The 19,453-nt window shown below is 45.2% G+C and overlaps 8 protein-coding genes across 11 annotated transcripts; 6 read left to right on the top strand and 2 right to left on the bottom strand.

Moving 5' to 3' along the window:
* Positions 1 to 132: 132 nt before the first annotated feature.
* Positions 133 to 5,734, bottom strand: LOC6583238 (mediator of RNA polymerase II transcription subunit 1). Of its 2 annotated transcripts, none has more exons than XM_002008875.4 (4): positions 5,596 to 5,732; positions 4,184 to 5,539; positions 2,251 to 4,121; positions 133 to 1,523 (listed from the first exon to the last, which is right to left on the bottom strand). In XM_002008875.4, the coding sequence occupies exons 1-4, from the start codon at positions 5,621 to 5,623 to the stop codon at positions 279 to 281; spliced, it is 4,500 nt and encodes a 1,499-aa protein (XP_002008911.3). In that variant the 5' UTR covers positions 5,624 to 5,732; the 3' UTR covers positions 133 to 278. The 2 variants fall into 2 exon arrangements, with proteins under 2 accessions (XP_002008911.3, XP_032586744.1); XM_032730853.2 differs by having other exon boundaries at positions 1,246 to 1,518; positions 5,596 to 5,734.
* A 96-nt stretch (positions 5,735 to 5,830) lies between these two features.
* LOC6583237 (ORM1-like protein) lies at positions 5,831 to 6,817 on the top strand. The gene is made up of 3 exons (XM_002008874.4): positions 5,831 to 6,110; positions 6,179 to 6,330; positions 6,393 to 6,817. The coding sequence occupies exons 1-3, from the start codon at positions 5,934 to 5,936 to the stop codon at positions 6,526 to 6,528; spliced, it is 465 nt and encodes a 154-aa protein (XP_002008910.1). The 5' UTR covers positions 5,831 to 5,933; the 3' UTR covers positions 6,529 to 6,817.
* A 91-nt stretch (positions 6,818 to 6,908) lies between these two features.
* On the top strand, positions 6,909 to 8,381 carry LOC6583236 (galactose mutarotase). 2 transcript variants are annotated; one of them, XM_002008873.4, is made up of 2 exons: positions 6,909 to 7,110; positions 7,187 to 8,381. In XM_002008873.4, the coding sequence occupies exon 2, from the start codon at positions 7,210 to 7,212 to the stop codon at positions 8,341 to 8,343; it is 1,134 nt and encodes a 377-aa protein (XP_002008909.1). In that variant the 5' UTR covers positions 6,909 to 7,110; positions 7,187 to 7,209; the 3' UTR covers positions 8,344 to 8,381. The 2 variants fall into 2 exon arrangements, with proteins under 2 accessions (XP_002008909.1, XP_015018268.1); XM_015162782.3 differs by having other exon boundaries at positions 7,178 to 8,381.
* Positions 8,382 to 8,465: 84 nt separating this feature from the next.
* LOC6583235 (fumarate hydratase, mitochondrial) lies at positions 8,466 to 10,178 on the top strand. Its single transcript, XM_002008872.4, has 2 exons — positions 8,466 to 8,777; positions 8,837 to 10,178. Exons 1-2 carry the CDS (start codon positions 8,592 to 8,594, stop codon positions 10,106 to 10,108), a joined length of 1,458 nt encoding a protein of 485 aa, XP_002008908.1. The 5' UTR covers positions 8,466 to 8,591; the 3' UTR covers positions 10,109 to 10,178.
* An 89-nt stretch (positions 10,179 to 10,267) lies between these two features.
* LOC6583234 (probable fumarate hydratase, mitochondrial) lies at positions 10,268 to 11,927 on the top strand. The gene is made up of 3 exons (XM_002008871.4): positions 10,268 to 10,484; positions 10,546 to 11,554; positions 11,614 to 11,927. The coding sequence occupies exons 1-3, from the start codon at positions 10,350 to 10,352 to the stop codon at positions 11,871 to 11,873; spliced, it is 1,404 nt and encodes a 467-aa protein (XP_002008907.1). The 5' UTR covers positions 10,268 to 10,349; the 3' UTR covers positions 11,874 to 11,927.
* A 349-nt stretch (positions 11,928 to 12,276) lies between these two features.
* LOC6583233 (fibrinogen-like protein 1) lies at positions 12,277 to 14,482 on the bottom strand. 2 transcript variants are annotated; one of them, XM_002008870.4, is made up of 5 exons: positions 14,341 to 14,482; positions 13,718 to 14,046; positions 13,112 to 13,654; positions 12,505 to 13,052; positions 12,277 to 12,439 (listed from the first exon to the last, which is right to left on the bottom strand). In XM_002008870.4, the coding sequence occupies exons 2-5, from the start codon at positions 13,778 to 13,780 to the stop codon at positions 12,322 to 12,324; spliced, it is 1,272 nt and encodes a 423-aa protein (XP_002008906.2). In that variant the 5' UTR covers positions 13,781 to 14,046; positions 14,341 to 14,482; the 3' UTR covers positions 12,277 to 12,321. The 2 variants fall into 2 exon arrangements, with proteins under 2 accessions (XP_002008906.2, XP_015018267.1); XM_015162781.3 differs by having other exon boundaries at positions 12,505 to 13,058; positions 14,341 to 14,480.
* A 26-nt stretch (positions 14,483 to 14,508) lies between these two features.
* Positions 14,509 to 15,889, top strand: LOC6583232 (galactose mutarotase). Its single transcript, XM_002008869.4, has one exon. The coding sequence runs from the start codon at positions 14,712 to 14,714 to the stop codon at positions 15,813 to 15,815; it is 1,104 nt and encodes a 367-aa protein (XP_002008905.1). The 5' UTR covers positions 14,509 to 14,711; the 3' UTR covers positions 15,816 to 15,889.
* Positions 15,890 to 16,015: 126 nt separating this feature from the next.
* LOC6583231 (copper transport protein ATOX1) lies at positions 16,016 to 17,159 on the top strand. Its single transcript, XM_002008868.4, has 3 exons — positions 16,016 to 16,231; positions 16,325 to 16,400; positions 16,591 to 17,159. Exons 1-3 carry the CDS (start codon positions 16,226 to 16,228, stop codon positions 16,722 to 16,724), a joined length of 216 nt encoding a protein of 71 aa, XP_002008904.3. The 5' UTR covers positions 16,016 to 16,225; the 3' UTR covers positions 16,725 to 17,159.
* Positions 17,160 to 19,453: the final 2,294 nt, after the last annotated feature.

Below are 19,453 nucleotides of genomic sequence, written 5' to 3'. Positions count from 1 at the left end.
TAAAAACTCATTTTTCCTTATGAACCATTCTAATTAAAGAGAAAGACGCAATTACAACTATGTAAGTATGTAAGTACATAATCTCATTCCAAAATGTTTATATGTTTATGTTGGCCAAGACAAACAATTTAATGCGGATAAATTAGTTAAATATTTAATTCTTATTCTATTTGACATTTTAAAATCAACAGCTCATTGTCAGAGTACAGCCGAAGGCCTTTAACACATTAATTGAACTAAGATTGGATTGCAGAGAGTGGTTGAATCAGCGCGAGCTGTCATTCGCCGGCCAAGCTGGCGAGCAGCTCCTCGTCGATGCCATCACCTGATCCCATTGTGCCACTGCTTCCTAGAGTAAGCAGCAAATCGCTCGCTGCAGAGGGACCTGTCGATGGCTTCTGCCCTCCACTACTGCTATTGGACGTGGACGAGGACGTGGAGGTAATGCTGGACGCCAGAGCATTTAAGTCCGCGTTCAGCTGCTGCTGCTGCTGTTCCAACGAGGAGGCGGAAGAGGAAGATGAAGCTGATGTGCCTGTTGCTAACGCCGGATCTGTGGTGCTGGAAGTCTGCCCACTTCCCCCATTGTTGCCGCTTGGCCGCTGGGACAATTTGGGTATCTGAAACTTGTTGTGCAGTCCCTTGATGAAGCCCTCCATGCTGGCTGCCATGGAGGGCGAGGCGTACTGCAGAATGGTCATCATGTCTGTGTGGTGATCGAAGCGTGGTGGTGGCTGTGACATTGACCCGCTCAATGCCGCTGGTGACATTCTTCCCGCTCCCCCTCCCGGCCCTAATCCTGATGATGACTTCCGCTGCGAGCCACCTCCACTGCCACCACTAGTCCCCGGACTGCACATACTGGGCCGGCGCTTAGGCACACTGTGTTCCTGGAAAGAGTTGGTGCTATTGCTCTTCGTTAGTGGCAGGCCACCGCCTAGCGATGCAGATCCGCCAAGTTTGCTGCTCAGGTTTCCAGAGGAGTTGGCCTTTTGGAAGAGGTGTTTGCTCGAGCCAGAACCGCTTGCCCCTGTGCTCGAAGCTGATGAAAGTGCCTTCTTCGAGGCTGGTCCGCTGTTGACGCCTGGCTTTAGGCCCGTGTGCTGCTTCTTGCTGCCTGCTGAAGACGACGAGGACGAGGACGCAGATGCGGATGCGGACGCAGACGCGGACGCAGATGATCCAGGCTGTCCGCCCTTGCTTTCTCTCTTTCCGCTGCTCGTTTTATTGATGGTCAGTTTGAGGCCCTCCTGGCTGCTCGGCTTCACCATGTACCCCGTGGAGAGACCAGAGACTACTCCCGCACTGGAGCTGCTGCTAGTACAACTGGAGCTGTCGGTGCTATGTGGCGCTGCCCGCTGCGGCAGCGGCTGCTGTGCTGCTGTTGCTGTTGCTGTTGCATGTGCTGCTCCCACTGCTGGTCCCGCCTCCACCACTGCTGTTGCGGTGCCCAAGGAATCCGCTGCTGTTGTTGTGGTTTGGATGGTTGCCGTCGAAGCTGCCGTCGACGTCATCAAACTAACCTGACAAAGGAAGCGCGTGGTTGTGTGCGTGTGTGGGTGTTTGTGTTTTTGTGTGTGTGTGTGAAGACAAACAAATGAAAAACGAACCGAGAACGCAAATTAAAGCAATCAAAAAGTAGCACAGTGTCGATTGAGGGTTAAGGTCCCGAGTCAAGCCAGGACCACAGCGAATGTGCAGGAAGACCGAAAGAGAAAGTAACTCGTTAGTATAAAGTTTGCCAGAGGTATATAAGGAGTACTCGCAAGAATACCAGATAGAGTTCTCTTAAACCACATTGATATTAACACTAAGTAATCTCTTGAAATGGGAATAATAATGTAGTCGAAATCGAAGAGAACGTGCAAGGAGACTACATAAAGGAGGATTTTCTTTAGGACTACTGAAGCATAGAGCCCATCACGGGGATTAATAAGATCAAATAACACGGATGCAGTTAGAAAATAGGTAATAAAAGTAAATATATTTACAAACATAACATACAGTAGATCAGATAAAAAATAAGGAACAAAAACTACAGCAGTGACAGCGCATTAATCATAATAATAAGAGTAATATAAGACTATAAGTATTCCTTTTATATTTTGCATTCGATCAGAGTTTTAGTTGTATGCAAAAATAGAGACAGATAATCAACTAGGGGTTAGAGGTGCAGGTGGGGTGGGGGTTGAGTTGGAAGCGGAGGTGGGCACACAACGAGAGCTACTCATAAATTGAAAACGGACTTACCGCTCCTACCGCTCCCGCAGCTGCGCCCAATCCCGATCCCACTCCCGCTCCCGCCATTCCCTTGCGCAGTGCATTCAGCTCCAAGGCGGCCACGGCAGGAGCCCCATAGCTGCTCAGATTCCCTCCTGCAGCCAGATGCGATAAACTGGCCACAGGTGACTTCAGTTGCTGCTGCTGCTGTTGTTGTTGTTGTTGTTGCTGCTGCTGGGAGCTCTTGAGTGCGGCTACTGCAGCTGCCACCCCGGATGGGGCAGCAGATGCTGAGCTGCTGGCGATGGACTTGTCCTTTTTTATAGCAGCGGGCAACTGGCTGCTGCTGGCCAGCGGTGGCACGGGCCGCAGCATAGAGGGATTTCCACTTGACCCTAACCCAGAGCCAGAGCCAGCAGTGGACAAGGGAATGCTCGAACCGCCTCCAGCTCCCGTGATGGACTTTTCACCCTTGGGACTGAGGCTCAGACCGGTGGCCGCTGTTGCACTCTTGAGAGTGGACATGCTCGGCTTGCCAGAGGATCCGTGCTTGGGCGAGAGCGTCCCGAACGGCGACTTGGGGCTATTCGAGGCCGTATTACTGCTGCTGTTGTGCTTTGGGCTGCTGTACACCGGGGAATGCTTGGGGCTGGGCCGAGCCGACGGCTGGCCGGCCATGAGGCCCAGGGCAGCTGCAGCCGAGGCACTGCCTCCCTTGGGCGAGGATGAAGAGGAAGTTGAGGGCGACGAGAACTTGCGCGCAACTCCACCCCCTGCTGAGGCTTCCGTCATCCCGCCAGAGGCTGGCGAGTTCTGGCGCGAATACACCTTCTCTGGAGGCCCCATGGGCGAGTCGTCCCGCTTCTTCTTGCGCTTCTTTTCCTTCTGTGCGTCGCTGGAGGCGCTGCTGCCGGTGCCGCTGCTCGAGCTCGAAGAGGAGGTGCCCTCGTGGGGTCGCTTGGTAGCACCTCCAGTGGGGATTGGCTTCTTCGCCTCTTTCCCCGCCTCTTTGGCACCTCCAGTGATAGGCGTGATGGTGATTGTTGTAGCTGCAGACCCCGTGCTCGGCGTGGCGCCCACGCTGGCTGCCGCATTCAGTGGTATGATCTCGATGCCGCCCGTGCGCTGCACGTCCACCTGTTGCTGTTGCTGCTGCTGCTGCTGCTGCTGTAGTGGAGATTTGCCATCGCCAGCAATGGGCGTGATGCTAACGCAATGCTTCAGGTTGGGCGTTTTGTCTTTCCAGATATTTTTGTACTTGTCGGCGATCTCGAGCTCGGTGGCCTTGGAATCCAGCCCAGAGCTGGAAGGGGGGACAGGACTGCTTCCTCCACTTGACTGCGGATCAGTTTCTCGCTTCAAACTAATGAGGCCAGCAATAGCCGCAGCAGCCGAAGTAGATGCAGCGAATGCATCTGCCAGGGATCGCACCTTTGAGTCCATTTTGAGATTGGCAAGACTACTGAATCCGCCGCCAGTTCCACTGCCGCCCTCTCCAGCTGCATCGATGGCGAACTGTCCGAAGTTGCTTGCTCCATGCATGCCGCCACTTCCTCCGCCAACTCCACCTCCTGTGCCGCTAAATCCGCCCGATGCGCCGCTCCCTGTGCCAGCGCCTGGAGCCAAGTTGCCGTGCATCTTCTTCTGGTGCTCCTCATCCCAGCACTTAAGCAGCTTGTATATAACCATCGGAATTGAGAGCACCTGCCGCACTGTTCTGGTAAGCTTCTCGGAGAGCGCTTCGTATTCGTCGTTGACGGAGTAAATGGTGCAGGTCACCTGGCCGTCCTCCAATAGAAAGTCAACTGTGGCCAGCGACTCCTCGTACGGATGCTGCAGTTCCACTGTGATCAGACTGAGCGAGACAGCGGTTACCTCCAAGATGACGGTGCTGTCCATGTCTGTAACAAATGCACTCGGATATTAGATTGTTACTATGCAATTTCCCAGAGGTTCTACCCACCATTGTACTGCTTCTGTTGCTCCCTGATGCAGCTGGAGAGGAGCGTGTAGAAGAGCGCCTGCTTCTTGAGGAACGCGATTATCTTAGGTACCTGCGCAGGCTCCGTGAATGGTAGGGACGAGATCATGGTGCCTTTCAGTCTGTGGTTGTCCGTAAAGAAGTAGCAGTGCGTCTCCTTGGGCAGATTCACATACAAGCCCTTCTGGGTGTTCTTGATCAACTGCCTGGAGGCCGTTTGCACAATTAGATTCATTACTGTCGGCGTTTCCTCGTTTGCATTGCTTGTGAGGCCCGGCAGGCCCAGAGCCCGTAGCGACTCAATGCAGACGGGCATCGGCTTACTGAGGCGCAGGACATAGGTGGCCGGCATCAGCATTGAGTTGTTCTGCGTGAGCGGCGCATAGACGGGTTGCTCCAGAGGCAATCCAGCCTCGTTAGTGATGCTGACAATCGGCAGAATTTGCAGCTTGTTCGCAGAGGAGGCCTCAAGATTCAGCGTGACGCTGAGTCCGTTGGGGCTTTTTATGACCTGCTCAATGCTCAGGTCTCTGCTCGCGGTTCCGCTGCTAGTGGCCACTTTCTCGCCCTTCACCTTCTTCTCGATGAGGTGGAGGGGCGGACAGAAGTAGGTCAGCTTCACCGGGTGCCCACCTCGTCGCTGCAGGACCAAGCCCACCGAGGAGTTGTTCATGATGTGGTAGCTATCAGTGCTGCTGCTGAGCTGTTGCTGCAGCTGCAGCTGGTGCTGATAGAGGCTGAAAATGTCCGTTTCCATGGCCTGCAGCGCCACGAAGGCCTTCTTCTTGACTTTGGGCTCCGCGTTCAGCTGGTAAATGGAGGAGAGACCTTCGAGTTGTACTGTGAAGTCAGCGAAGTCGCCTGCCTTCAGGCAATTCAGCAACTCTGTGGAGCTGGCACTGGAATTCGACTGCTGCTCAATTTTGCACTCATGGTGCACCTTGACATCGCTGAGGTTACCACTGGCGTCCAGCAGGATCTCCACGTAGAACATGTCTGTGGAAATGAATAGCGTTTGCTGATCCTCCATGAATTTGAGGCCCAGTTGGCGGGACAGACTCTCCAACCGCTCCACAAGACCGTGCCGGGACGTGACTTTGATGTAGTGCTGCAGTTTATCCAATGCCGACTGCAGCGCTGCCTTGCAGAGTGGGTCCAGCGGATAATGCTTCTCTATGAAATACATGCGCACCGATTTCTTGATTTCCTCGTAGCTCTTTGGCTTGTTGCGGTACTTGGCGCGTAGCCTCTCCATCAGCGTCTCCTGTTGCATTTGCTTGTTCTTTTGCTCAATGCTCGGTATGGAGATTGTTTTGGGTGGTTTGCCGCTGTAGCCGGCTGCGTGTAGTGCGTAAATTAGAAGAAAAAACGTCGCTGTGATTTGCAGTACTTACCTCCACTTTTCGAATGACTTTTACTCATTTTGACGACTTTTAGTTTCAAGAAGACATTATAAAATTCAGTTTTACTATAGGAAATCACTTTTATACAAATATTTTATGTGTCTGTTGCTCAGCTTGGAAAAATATGCCACACTCATTGCAAAATGCAATTAGTGTTTGTGAACTGAACCAGTTCAGATTTGTTGACATTGTTAAATATCGATACAAGAAATGGTGGGAAACAACAATCGATATTCGATTGTAGCTCTTGTAGTGTAAATTGCGCTCATCTCTATTGTATAAAACAATTACCAAAATTCGCAGCGACTAAAGTGCAACTCCGTACAAAAATGACATCTATTGCCGGCGGACATGGCGAAACAAATCCAAATAGCTCTTGGCTAAGTGCCCGTGGTTTCTGGCTTGCTTATTTTCTTGGATTGCTGTTTGTACATTTGCTGCTGTTATCAGTGCCCTTTGTTACAATTTCTGCCGCCTGGACCGCAACTAATTTGCTGCACAACGTAGTAAGTATTGATCTTCCACGCAAGTTACGTAGAATTTACTAGAATTAATATTTATTGATTTCTGCCAGGCACACTTGTATTTTCTACATATAGTCAAAGGAGCTCCTTGGCTAAGCATCGAGAATGATGCCAGTCGGCAATGGACACACTGGGAACAAATAGATGACGGCGTTCAATTAACCCCAACTCGTAAATTTCTAACTGCTGTGCCAATCGTTCTGTACGTCGACACTTATACATTTAATATTGTTTGCATTGCTCATTAATTTATATTTATTGTAGATTCCTTTTGACTTGTCTGTACACCCGTAATAGCACTGAGCATTTCATTGCAAATTTCATATCCTTGGTTGTGGTCACGCTGCCGAAGTTGCCGCAGTTCCATGGCGTTCGATTGTTTAATATTAATAAGTACTAAAATGCAGTCGCATGTATGAATGTAAATAATTTCTGCCAGGCAGGTGGGCTTATCGTTCAATGAGTTCAATGTATATACTATTTATAGATAATAGACTAAGCAAGTAGCTGGCATTTAACTGGCTGTTGGATATGTGTAAATATACTTCTGTTTGCCACTGACAAATGTGTATCGATACAAATAATAAATTATCGATTCCATAACTGTCATAAAGATACATAGGTATTTGAAACAAAATGTGTAATTAAAATGCGGACAAATATATAACTGAGATACGTAATACATCTAATACATTGTGCTGTCTCAAATTATATACGAATTTCCCACAGAGCGAGAGGGGAGAGGAATGGACGGTGCGCTAATCAACTACTACCTGTGTTATACAACTCTCTCATATATGCACATGCACACAGATAGATCTATAAGCTTATCAGCGACGTCGCTCTTTAACAGTATAAAGAAATACATTCGCATTGCAAAATGCATCAGTTTGTGAAGCGCCGGCGATCTGCATCCATTGCCCTTTTTGACTTTGCTGCAACAGCGCGCGACCTTTACGGAATTCAAGTACAATAATAAAAGGTGTGTAAGGCTGCCTGGCAGTTATTGTTAAATTATTATTTGAGTTAGAAGCTACTAAATTTGTCAGTTTGACCAGGAGCCAACAGCAGCGATAGGAAGATGACAGTCACAATCACGGAAGAAATCTTTGGCCTGGCAAAGAATCCCTTCACCAAAGTGCCCGAAATGGTGCGTCGCTACACAATGACCAATCAGAACAAGATGTCCGTTTCGGTCATACAGCTGGGCGCCATCATCCAGAGCGTCTGCATGCCGGATGCCTATGACAAGATCGAGGACGTGTGCCTTGGCTTCGACGACATTGCCAGCTACGTGAATGCCAAGCACGCGTATATTGGCGGCACTCTGGGCCGTGTGGCGAACCGGGTGGCCAATGGCTCGTACACTGTGGGCGAGACCAAGTACGAACTAACGAAGAACTTCATGGACACGTATCAGCTGCACGGCGGCTTTGTTGGCTTCGATAGCGTCATCTGGGAGGTGGCACGTAAATCAGATATAATGGGTATTACGTTTAAGCATGTATCGCCCGATGGGCACGAGGGCTATCCGGGCAATTTAACTGTCACTGTAACGTATTGGCTGGACAACCAGAACCGATTGGGTATACGCTACGAGGCGTTTACCGACAAAACGACTCCCATCAATCTGTCCAATCATGCCTACTTCAATTTGGCTGGCCACAATGCCGGCTTCAAGGGACTGGCGGAGCATACCGTGGAGATAGCGTCCAAGAGGATTATCGATACGGATGACGACCAAATCCCGACCGGTGAATTCTTGGATGTGGATGACACGGTCTTTGATATGCGTATACCCGTGCTGATTGGAGATCGGCTGAAGCAGTTCGATAATCGTCTAATCAAGGGATACGACAACTGCTTTGTGGTCAACGAGGGCAAGGAGGGCGTCAATCTGATTGGCAAGCTGGCCCACCCACCCAGCGGCCGCGCCTTGGAGATTTATTCGAATCAGCCGGGTCTGCAGTTCTACACGGCCAACAATTTGCCGGACGAGGAGAAGGGTGATGCTCCTATGATTGGCAAGGAGTGTTCGCATTATCGCAAGCACGGCTCATTTTGTGTGGAAACCGAGAAATTTCCGGATGCTGTCAACCATCAAAATCACGACTTTCCCTCCATATTTCTCAATCCCAACGAAAAGTACAACCATGAAGTCATATACAAGTTTGTCGTCGAACAGTCCTGGAAATGCTGTTGTAATAACAAATAATAGATTAATAAAACAGCTGACGGATTTATAGTATTCAATTAAAGTCTTCTGTTTCCTATAGTCAAGCTCTACTGCTCTTCGCATGAATGTAAATTGTATGTAAATAGTAGCCTTTGCACTAATTGAAATGGATTTTATGTGGAATAACATAAATAGATATTTTATATTCGAAACATAGATCCCAGTAGTATCCATACACAATCTCTTCGCCACTTCATACAGAGTTTGGTTCCCATATTAGTTGGAAGATGTCGTTCGACCAAAAGGAAATGTTTAGTCTGCTGTACAAGCTGGCGCGCATGAGCCAGCCGGATACGAGGATCGAGTACGATGAGATGGGCGCAATACGCGTGCCTCTGGATCGCATGTACGGGCCGCAGACAATGCGTTCGGTAATGAATTTTCCCATAGGTGGCGTGGAGGAGCGCATGCCGGTAAGTAGGCGCACTCATTGAAGCATCCTGTGTAAGACGCAGCCAGCTGTTCCCTGCAGCGCCCCATCATCGTAGCCTTGGGCATCATAAAGAAGGCCGCCGCCCAAACGAACAGGCAGAGCGGACTGGAGCCGCTCATCTGCGACGCCATTATGAAGGCTTCTGACGATGTCATCTCAGGCAAGCTCTACGATGAGAATCATTTCCCGCTGGTCATTTGGCAGGCGGGCTCGGGCACGTGCACCAACATGAATGTCAACGAGGTGATTTCGAATCGCGCCATCGAAATTATGGGCGGCCAGGTGGGCAGCAAGGAGCCAGTGGATGCCGTGGGGCATGTGGACATGTCTCAGAGCTGCTGCGACAACTTCTCGTCGGCCATCAACATTGCCGTGGTCATGCAGCTGAACGAGAAGCTCTTTCCTTCAATCAAAGCGTTTATTGAGGTCCTCGACAATAAGGAGCAGGAGTTCAAGCATATCATCAAGATCGCTCGCACCCATCTCATGGACTCGGAGCCCATGACCCTGGGCAACGTCTTCGGCGGCTACAAGCAAATGATGATCAACAACAGTTCCCGACTCGACTCGTGCATGCAGCGACTCTACGAAATTTCTCTCAATAGCGAGGGCTGTTCGTGTAAGTCGTGCAGCGAGGATTTTGGAGCTGGGTGCATCAGTGGTATTGCGAAGCTCACGGGGCTGCCCTTCGTGTCCGCACCCAATGTGTTTGAGGCGGTCAGTGCACGCGACTCTCTGGTGGAGCTGCATGGCGAGCTGAACAGCACTGTGGTCAGTCTGATGAAGATTGTCAGTGATGTGCGACTCATGGCCTCCGGGCCACGGTGTGGCTTCGGCGAGCTCGTGTTGCCGGAGGACGCGCCAGGCAGCTCCCTAATGCCGGACAATGTGAGCACAAGGCAGTGCGAGGTGCTGACCATGATTTGTGCCCAGGTGATGGGCAACCAGGTGGCCGTCTCCATTGGTAGCTCCAACGGCCACTTCGAGCTGAACGCCTTCATGCCGCTGATCGCCTCGAATGTGCTACGCTCCATTGGTCTACTGAGCGACGGCCTGAATGAGTTCACCAACAGCTGCCTCAAGGGCATCCGGGCGAATGAGAAGAACATTAAGAAGACCCTGAATGAATCTCTTATGATGGCAGTGCCTCTCCAGCCATACATCGGCCACGACAAGGCAATCGAAATTGCCAACCTGGCGTATGCCAATGGCACCACCGTCAAGTGGGAGGCCTACAAGAAAGGCCTCTCCAATGCCGACCTAGACAACTGGTTGCACGTAGACAAGCTCTTATCATTCAGTTATCAATGACAAGTGACTAAGGCAACTAAATAGATTAAATATCAATAAAGTATGCTCTATATATAGAAAGTTAAATTTATTTAATTTTCTCTTATTTTACTGTGTTTACATTTTTCAATTGAGATATTTGAGAGTAGTATGCAAAGATCAGGTAGGCTTGGCCTTAACATTTCTCATTTGTAATTCAATTCAGTCTATATATAGTTACATATGTGTATACTACAGTTGGGTAGGGATACAAAACGTGCAGATGAGTAAGTCGCAAAGTCGCACTGAGAGCGACACGCTCGGAAAGATCGAGGTGCCAGCTGATCGTTACTTTGGGGCCCAGACTATGCGCTGTCTGAACAATTTTCCCTTCGGGGATCCGAGTGAACGCATGCCGGTAAGTGCTCGAAAGACATGTATATAAATATGATATTCATGTGCTCGGATGATCTTCCCAGAAGTCCATTATACAGGCCATGGGCATAGTGAAGAAGGCCGCCGCTGAGGTCAACCTGGAGTACGGGATGGAGAGCTCCATCTGCTCATCCATTTCGACTGTCTGCGATGATCTCATCTCGGGCAAGCTGTACGATGAGGGCCACTTTCCACTGCCCATTTGGCAAACGGGATCTGGCACAATGACGAACATGAACGTCAATGAGGTGATTAGCAATCGTTGCATTGAGCTGCGGGGCGGCGAGCTGGGCTCCAAGAATCCGGTGCATCCCAATGATCATGTGAACAAATCTCAGAGCTCGAATGACACCTTTCCAACTGCCCTACACGTTGCGGTGGCGCTTCAGCTGGTCAAGGGCCTGAAGCCGGCGATCACCGACCTGCGCGACGCTCTCCAGACCAAGTCCTTGGAATGGAAGGACATCATCAAAGTCGGACGCACACACACCCAGGATGCGGTGCCGCTGACATTGGGGCAAGAGTTCAGCGGATATACGCAGCAGCTAACCAATGGTCTGGAGCGGATCAATGCGGTCCTGCCCCACGTGTATCAACTGGCTCTAGGAGGCACTGCCGTGGGCACCGGGCTGAATACTTACAAGGGATTCGCCGAGAAGTCCGCCAGGCGCATTGCTCAGCTCACATCTCTGCCATTTGTAAGTGCTCCGAACTTCTTTGAGGCCCTGGGCTCCAGGGATGCCATGGTCGAGGTGCATGGCGCATTGAACACCATCGCCGTGAGCCTCATGAAGATTGCCAATGATATACGATTCTTGGCCTCCGGGCCGCGCTGTGGTTTGGGCGAGCTCTCGTTGCCGGAGAACGAGCCGGGCAGTTCGATAATGCCGGGCAAAATAAATCCCACTCAGTGCGAGGCGTTGACCATGATCTGTGCTCAGGTCATGGGCAATCAGGTGGCTGTCTCTGTGGGCGGATCCAATGGTCACTTCGAGCTGAATGTCTTCAAGCCGTTGATAGCGTCCAACGTTCTGCGCTCGATACAGCTGCTAAGTATTTTAAGATCCCAGTTTCCATTGAACATTAGACTAAGTGCTTGACTCATTTCTCAGCTGATGGCTGCAACGCGTTCAACCAGAACTGCGTTGTTGGCATGAAGCCGAACAAGGAGAGGATAGAAAAGCTCTTGAACGAGAGTCTGATGCTTGTGACCGCACTCAATCCGCACATTGGCTATGACAAGGCAGCCACAATAGCCAGGGCAGCTTATAAGAATGGCACCTCTCTGAAGCATGAGGCCCTCGTTGCTGGCATCTCTGAACAAGACTATGATAAATGGGTACGTCCGGAAAATATGCTTGGTCCCACCTAAACCAGTTTGTTCACGTTTCCTTAAGCCGTTAATAAACTCGAATGTATTATGTTATATGCATATATCGACAGTTTCTTATAATTGGAGTTAGGTTATTTGGAAAAAGGAAAATGGGGTACATAACATTGTTTATAAGTTGATATCCATAATAAAATAAAAATATTTATAATCAGATATGCCTATGCTGAGTGAGCTCAATCCCTTAATCAAAAATATACAGATATAATTTAGGGGAACTGTGAATATGTAGTAAAACCTCCTAGCAGAACCACTGAGCCCTATCCCCTCAGACTATCTAATTGTCGACCAATCTTACTAGATTTTAAAAAAGTTTTAATTTTATTTGTAAATTTTGATATATACATATTATATATGGATACATTGAATTATGTATATATGTATATAAAGGTAAAAATATAACAAAAACGATTTTATTGACTTTATAAAATTACACTTGCTTTCGCCTGATTAACATTTGTACGGATTCCACAAATTTATATGTGCCATTGCCTCGACACCACCAAACACCGAATTCAGTTTTCTCACTGAAGGTTCCATTCAGATTGCTGCAATGGTACCGTTCGTCATGGAGATGGGTCTATATATTGCTTAATTTCGGATCTCTACTTACCAATTGGGGTACTCATGTTGCCACCAGCGGTTGTACTCCACAGTGGTCTTGGTATCATACCTGATTGTTCTGAATATGTGGTGTTCGTGTGTGCGTAGTCCATCCCCTGCATTTCCCACGTAGTTGCCGAGGGATCTCAGCTTGTAGTCGTCACTTTTGCCCGAGATGGCAAAGTTATCATAATAGGCGTATCGAGTTTCATTATTGGCAAACACTAAGTGGATATAGAGCTCGTGCATGTGACTCTTGGTCATTGCATGTATCTTGTCCAGGCCAATCCAATAATCTTCGTCCAAGTTGCCGAAGCCCTCCACAAAGGAGAACCAGCCTTGATTGAAGTCCACCACCTTATAGCCACGGCGCTGAATGACCATCCAGCAAGGGCCAGTTGCGACATTTTCGACGGCTATCTTAATTGGACCAATGCGGGGCAGGGGTACGATTTTGATTTCAGATCTGTTCTCCCCCGATAGAATCTCCTGCAGTTCCTTGATCGTACTGCTGACCACACGATCATTTTGCTTACAGAGCATCAGTGCGGCATCAAACTTTAACTTGCGTAAACATTAGATATAGCTATATTCGGCTGGGCTATCCGATTGCTTACCAGATTTTGAGTTGTCCGTATTCTTTCCGCTTTGGTTGATAACTCAGTTTCGAGTTGGGTTATTTTCTGATCTCTTTCCTTGATTTTTGCTTCACTATCCTCAACAGTGGCCCTTAGCGAGGAAATCAGTTCATCAGACTTAATAGTTAATTCATATTGCTGCTTAATTTTGTTTGCCAACTCCTCGATTTGTTTCTCCTGTCCCTTAATAATGCCATCTTGTGTGTTGATCATTTCATCTTTCTCGCAAATAGTTGATTCGTAGCCAGCGCTTTGAGTTTCATGCGCTTTCTTCAATGCGACCATTTTGGAATGTCTTTCCGCGAGTTTCGTCTTTAGGAATGATATCAATTCATTATTGTTCTCATTTGTGTTTTTATAGGTTTCCAAACATGTTTGAAGAGCCAATATGACATCATCTTTGATTTTACATTTCTCGCTGTATAAATTTAGCTTCTCCTTGTACACCGACAATTTAATTTTCTTCAGCTGAGAAATGGTACTGCAGGTATTTTCTCGCAATATTTCCCACTCGTTCGGCGGCTATACAAGAACAGGGCGCGTATATCATTTAACTACTCAGCAGTGACCTTTATCAACGCTCACCACAGGCTTCTCTGATGTGTCCTCTGGCTCCAATTGGATAGTAAATATATTTTGAGTATTCATAATGGTAAAAAATTATGGCATTGAAATTGTTGAAGTTCCATTGAATGTTGACTCGTCCACATCTGATTTTTTTGCTAAATGTCAGACAAATTTCACCACAACAGCAAGCTATGTGATAAACAGTTTGATACATATATCCAGAGCATATACGGAGAAAACTTTTTTTTAAATCTAACTGAAATGTAGAATAACAAAGTGCTATTGATTCATTAGAAATGGTATTTTCCTCGTCCTCTTGAATGGGCTCACAGTCCTTTCAGCAAAACCTATTCTTCGCAAGAATATCAGAAATATAATAAGTAGTAGTAGTATAATATTGCAATGCGTTCGCTTCATTAATTTGAATTAAATTATTATTATGAATTGGATGTAATAATCGATCTATCGATGTTTTCAAATTTAAGCTTAGATTTAAAATACAAAACTTGCAAGGCGATTGTGCACAGCTGATTCAGATATCGTGTATTTATCGTGCAAACGATATCTTGTGGTCATACCGGCTATTTGAAAATACTTATATTTCAGCAATTACGAAATGTTATTAAAATGTAAATACAAACCACATTGACCACGATTCAAATATGCCTATATGTTTATCTCATTATTATAATGCATTTGTTATTTTATAAAACTTAGCCTTTTTATAACGAGATGTAATAATTTTTGAATTCGAAAATTCTATGCTTCAACTATGGGGGAGTGCTGTTTTTAAGTCATTGTAGATTGAAATTTTATGTAGAGTAAACGTACTTTTTGTATTTTGTAAATTTTATACAAATATCTTTCGTTTTGGCTTCTGTATAAGTTGGCTGTGCAAAATTCGGATGTATTGAGCGACCAGCAATACACTTACATTTTAAATTTTTTTTTGACCCATGATATTCGAAATTGTTGTTTTGTCTTAAAACCTCAAATTTATCATCGCATAAAGATGGTGCGAGTGGTGGAAGATGTATTTGGCATTGCCGTTAATCCCATGACCCAAAAGACCGATCATGTGCGCCGCTTCACATTGTGTTCGGAGAAGGGCATGTCCGTGGCTATATTGACATTGGGAGGTATTATACAAAGCATCAGGGTGCCTGACGCTAATGCTAAACTGGAGGACGTTTGTCTTGGCTATGACGATGTCGCTGGCTATTACCGCAACCAGAAATTCTATATAGGGGCCATAATTGGACGCGTTGCCGACCGTGTGGCACGTGGCCGTTTCAGCCTGTGTAGCAAGGACATAAGTCTATCTCGAAACCACAAGGATCATTACCATCTGAATGGTGGCTATGTGGGCTTTGATAGCGTTATTTGGGATGTGGTTGGCATACACAAGGACGGTGTCACATTTCAACACGTCTCGCCAGACGGGCACGAGGGCTATCCGGGCGAAGTAACAGTCAACATTAACTACTCACTTAATGAAGCTGGTTGCCTAGGGTTGCGAATCGAGGCGCGCGCGAAAGAGACAACATGCATCAACATAGGCCACCACTGCCTTTTTAATCTTGCAGGCCACAGTTCGGGTAGGGATACACTGTACCAACATATGATAATGATCAAGGCGAATAAGATTGTGGACACGGACCTCGAGCAAATACCCACTGGAAAATTAATGCCAACGCGTAACACACCTTATGACTTTTCCACCTTAACAAATTTGGGCAAACGCCTCAATCAGGTTAATCGATGCCCCATTAGTGGATTTGATAACAACTACTGTGTCGATGTGGATCCGAATCAAGTGAAGCTGGTTGCCCGCGCAGTTCACCCATGCTCGGGTCGTTTTGTGGAAATTCACACCAATCAACCTGGAGTGCATTTCTCTACTGCAAATGGTCTGCCCCAAGAAGACCGCGGGGATGTTCCCCATGTTGGGAAGGGAGGTGCACACTATTCACAACACAGCGCGTTTTGTTTGCAAACTCAAAAATATCCTGATGCAATGAACAACCCGGAGTTTCCAACGGTTATTATTAATCCGGGTCAGTTATATGACCATCAAGTAGTTTACAGATTTGGCGCATGCCCAAAGCGTGTGTAGAATTGGGTATCTGATGAGCAACGTTTAAGATGTGCATAAAAATAAATTATGAATAAATTAGTAGTAAATCATCATGGGCTTATCGAAATTTATTTTGAATTCATTAGCGATTACATAATTTCGATGAGAATTTATACGGTGCTACCGGACTGCTTGTTTCAGTATCGATACATCGATAAGTGCAGCACAGCATAACACGACTATCGAATTCCATCGATTGCCTTAATAACAGTGCAAACACAAAAGAAAAAGTATTTAATTGTTTGTCAACGCTTGTGAGAATAGAGTGTGCCACGTTTAATACAACAATAATATAAAGGAGCTTCAAGCTGTTTAACTTACCGCAAATCTATAAGCATACTACGGCTGACTCGAGTCGTCCAAGCAGCAGCAACAGCACCAACAGCAGGATGCCAGTACGTACTGCAAGCACAAATAGAGAATGCATTTTAAATGATTTAAACTTGAATAAAAATAACAATTGGCATTACTATCCATTTCGCGACTAGGTTCATGAATTCAAAGTGGAAATGTCGTGTGGCGGATGTGCCGGCGCCGTGGAAAAGGTCTTATCCAAATTAGGTGGTGCGTATACTTACATATATACATACATATATATTTACATAGGCTAGTTAAGCTTTAGGCTTTGTGCTGGTATGTATATATGTACACTCATTCTTGTTTAAGTACATATTAATACAAGTGGCGCTTATCAGCGAGACGGCGTTTGTTTGGGCGCGTTTATCAACTAAAATGTGAATTTTGCATTTTGCAGATAAGGTGGAAAAAGTGAACATCAATTTGGAAGCAAAAACAGTAACCGTCACATCAAACTTAACGTCCGACGAACTGTTGGCCCAGCTGCGCAAGAGTGGCAAAACGGTGTCATATGTTGGTGTGAAGAAATGAGATGAGTTTATGAGCAAGTTTCAGAAATACGGCAAGCTGAAACTTGAAGTCTAATAACCAAAGGAATTCTCAAATGGATTTCGTGATTGCCTTTGCTTTGCCAGTCGATGCCATCGATGTCATAATGTGAGAAACACCCACAACAAATCATTGAACATAACAGCGTGATGCATTCGTACGACAAGATGAAACCTTACAAATTATACATTAATCGTCAATTCATCAAACGAACATGATATAGGCATGGGCAACTTATCTACAAAGTTTGCTTATGGATTTGCTTTAACTCCAAATTTTAAGTAGTTGAACATTAAAATTGTATCTCAAGAAGATAGTATTTGTATTAAAAGAGTTATACTCCCATAGATGCAGAATTTAAAATTCAAATTTTTAACAACTAAGTAGAAAATGCAATAAATAAATGCTCCAATCAAATATTTAGAAATATTTTAAATATATCCAATACAAGTCAGCTAATAATTAAATGCATACAAATTATGCCAATTACCTTCTTATGATATACCAATTTACATACATATATACAAATTTTAACTAATTACAATTTTTAAGATTATAAATCTTATAATAAATAAATATGTTGTGCAAATCTTAGCTCTATCGAAGTTTTCAAATGAGATTATAGAAAGTAGCGCCTTGAAATTATTCAATCTAATCACGATCATAATCAATGCGAGTCCAAATAAATGATAACGGGATTTCTTTGTTGGCTTCTGCTGCCAGCTAACCTAATTGTCTAGCATGTCTATAAAGAAGACGAAGAGACGGACTCCGTAAATAAGAGGATCCCAGTCGAATGCGGGCACTTAGTCATGCTCGAAGCGCGTTCTTGTCCAAACGAATCAGCGACAAATATCATGCTAATGCCTAACAATGGCAGTAAACATAATATGTCATAAATCTGGGGAGGGGCGAAGGGCGAGCCCATAGCTATCAAAAATGTATTTTGAAACATGTTCGAGGCGTAACGAAATTATCAATCAAATGCCACATTGGCATGCAAAGAATGCAACACACTCACACACACACACACATACACACTTATACCAATGCACTAATTGAGTTTAGAGTTGGGTCGACAAACGGAACGTTGCGTTTGTTTGGAGGCTTCGGAATTTGATGTTGTCGTCGTCGACGTCGTCGTTGTTGTCGCTACCTGCGTTTTACCTTTGGCTTTGTTGTGGTTGCAGTTTGCGGCTCGCGTTGATTTATGCCCCATGCAGCGACACAGGAACGGAACGGAACCGCATCGAGACCTAAGCACCTGAAGGCTGCTGCAGCCAGCTATTCAGGCAGAAGGCACAGAGAAAGCAGTCACCACAGCGCGGCTGTCACAATAAACGTCAACGATGCAGTCACGTCCTTGCCCAATGATTATTCTCAAGTGATGCAAGAGATTTTCAGATTACGGCGCTGCCCCGACGCAATCCCATCCTCGAAGTCAACAGGCACCAGAACCAGTCGCCAGGCAGTAGGTAAACGCAAATTATTAGCGCTAATGCCGTTTAAATTGCCTCAGTAAAATAACAGCTGGTGTGCCACTGGTGCCCTACACATTGCCACACAACTAATGAGCAGCATTAACATTCCTCGCAACAATGTTGATTATGAGCTGTGCAGGCTGTGGCAGCAACTGCCTGCCAGCTCGACTGTAATATGCTCTGTCATCTAATCATATGCAATATCATGTCTATTCAGATCGTTCTGCACTAATTACATATATCAAAGAGTTCTCTTTACACTTTTTGCATCTTTGCTCTCTGATTATAGTCTACGAGATCTGCAGTCTAACTATAATTCTACAAGCTGTAAAAAAGACCACCTATAATTATTCTATAATAATTGCATACAATATATATATATATTTTTTTATATATTATTAAATTTATTTATTAGAAATTTTCTAAAATTTTGATTCGTGATTTGTTATAGTTTACTGAGGGTAACAAGATTAGTATGTATTTTAAAAAAATTAAAATTAATGTAAGAATATTTTATTCATACATTTATTAGATCTGTTTTACCATGAAAACATTATATTTAATTTAATTTATATTTTAACAATACATATAAGAAATTTAATTGTTAAAAAAAACTATTAAAAATAAATAAAATCTTACATTTTTAAAATCTATTATTTTTTATTTATAATAATCTTTTATTATATTTTCAATTTATTATTATTTTTTGTGTTTTATTTTTATCTCACATCGACCTCTTACTTCTTTTGTTTTAGGAAAGTTTATCAACAGCTGAGCAATGATTAAATTGAATTTATTTAATGAAAATGACGGTACAAATTGATTTTTGAATTAATACATATATTTATAATAGTTATATTAATAGTTTATTTTTAACATTGACTAAAAATCCTATAAAGTTAAGTAAAACTCTTGCAGCTGTCCTGCTTAAGGATATACTTATGACTGTCAGGCACATGGATTGAATAGCAAAGAACGCATAAGTTATTAAGAGAATAGAAAGCTCTAGCAATTTTTTAACTCAGCATCTATATGATGCTGAACAAGCTCTGTCAGACAATATAACGTAAAGAATATAAACACAGATAGTGAACATGTTTAAAGCATATTACTTCGATCATCGCCTTCATCGCAAACAACTTCAGAATGAAGTATTTTTGTGTTCTTTGTTTTTGGTGTTTGAACACTTGGTACATTGGAAACATTCCGAAAATCGTTGGCTAAATTCTT

The sequence above is a fragment of the Drosophila mojavensis genome, unplaced genomic scaffold (assembly GCF_018153725.1).
Source record: "Drosophila mojavensis isolate 15081-1352.22 unplaced genomic scaffold, ASM1815372v1 contig_74, whole genome shotgun sequence".
NCBI classification, from domain to species: Eukaryota; Metazoa; Arthropoda; class Insecta; order Diptera; family Drosophilidae; genus Drosophila; species Drosophila mojavensis.
The sequence above is the reverse complement of the archived record's forward strand: the minus strand, read 5'-3'. Positions and strand labels throughout refer to the sequence as shown.

What these genes read in the sequence shown, in the direction of transcription:
- LOC6583234 (XM_002008871.4), top strand. Translation starts at nt 10,350, where the DNA reads ATGAGTAAGTCGCAAAGTCGCACTGAGAGCGACACGCTCGGAAAGATC. An exon ending in ATCCGAGTGAACGCATGCCG is followed by an intron (nt 10,485 to 10,545) that starts GTAAGTGCTCGA and finishes TGATCTTCCCAG; the next exon opens with AAGTCCATTATACAGGCCAT. An exon ending in GCGCTCGATACAGCTGCTAA is followed by an intron (nt 11,555 to 11,613) that starts GTATTTTAAGAT and finishes CTCATTTCTCAG; the next exon opens with CTGATGGCTGCAACGCGTTC.
- LOC6583232 (XM_002008869.4), top strand. Translation starts at nt 14,712, where the DNA reads ATGGTGCGAGTGGTGGAAGATGTATTTGGCATTGCCGTTAATCCCATG.
- LOC6583235 (XM_002008872.4), top strand. Translation starts at nt 8,592, where the DNA reads ATGTCGTTCGACCAAAAGGAAATGTTTAGTCTGCTGTACAAGCTGGCG. An exon ending in GCGTGGAGGAGCGCATGCCG is followed by an intron (nt 8,778 to 8,836) that starts GTAAGTAGGCGC and finishes TGTTCCCTGCAG; the next exon opens with CGCCCCATCATCGTAGCCTT.
- LOC6583238 (XM_002008875.4), bottom strand. Translation starts at nt 5,623, where the DNA reads ATGAGTAAAAGTCATTCGAAAAGTGGAG. An exon ending in GCAACAGAAGCAGTACAATG is followed by an intron (nt 4,122 to 4,183) that starts GTGGGTAGAACC and finishes CATTTGTTACAG; the next exon opens with ACATGGACAGCACCGTCATC. An exon ending in CTGCGGGAGCGGTAGGAGCG is followed by an intron (nt 1,524 to 2,250) that starts GTAAGTCCGTTT and finishes TTCCTTTGTCAG; the next exon opens with GTTAGTTTGATGACGTCGAC.
- LOC6583237 (XM_002008874.4), top strand. Translation starts at nt 5,934, where the DNA reads ATGACATCTATTGCCGGCGGACATGGCGAAACAAATCCAAATAGCTCT. An exon ending in CTAATTTGCTGCACAACGTA is followed by an intron (nt 6,111 to 6,178) that starts GTAAGTATTGAT and finishes GATTTCTGCCAG; the next exon opens with GCACACTTGTATTTTCTACA. An exon ending in ACTGCTGTGCCAATCGTTCT is followed by an intron (nt 6,331 to 6,392) that starts GTACGTCGACAC and finishes TATTTATTGTAG; the next exon opens with ATTCCTTTTGACTTGTCTGT.
- LOC6583231 (XM_002008868.4), top strand. An exon ending in GGTCTTATCCAAATTAGGTG is followed by an intron (nt 16,401 to 16,590) that starts GTGCGTATACTT and finishes TGCATTTTGCAG; the next exon opens with ATAAGGTGGAAAAAGTGAAC.
- LOC6583233 (XM_015162781.3), bottom strand. Translation starts at nt 13,780, where the DNA reads ATGAATACTCAAAATATATTTACTATCCAATTGGAGCCAGAGGACACA. An exon ending in ACACATCAGAGAAGCCTGTG is followed by an intron (nt 13,655 to 13,717) that starts GTGAGCGTTGAT and finishes GTTCTTGTATAG; the next exon opens with CCGCCGAACGAGTGGGAAAT. An exon ending in CAACATGAGTACCCCAATTG is followed by an intron (nt 12,440 to 12,504) that starts GTAAGTAGAGAT and finishes GTACCATTGCAG; the next exon opens with CAATCTGAATGGAACCTTCA.
- LOC6583236 (XM_002008873.4), top strand. Translation starts at nt 7,210, where the DNA reads ATGACAGTCACAATCACGGAAGAAATCTTTGGCCTGGCAAAGAATCCC.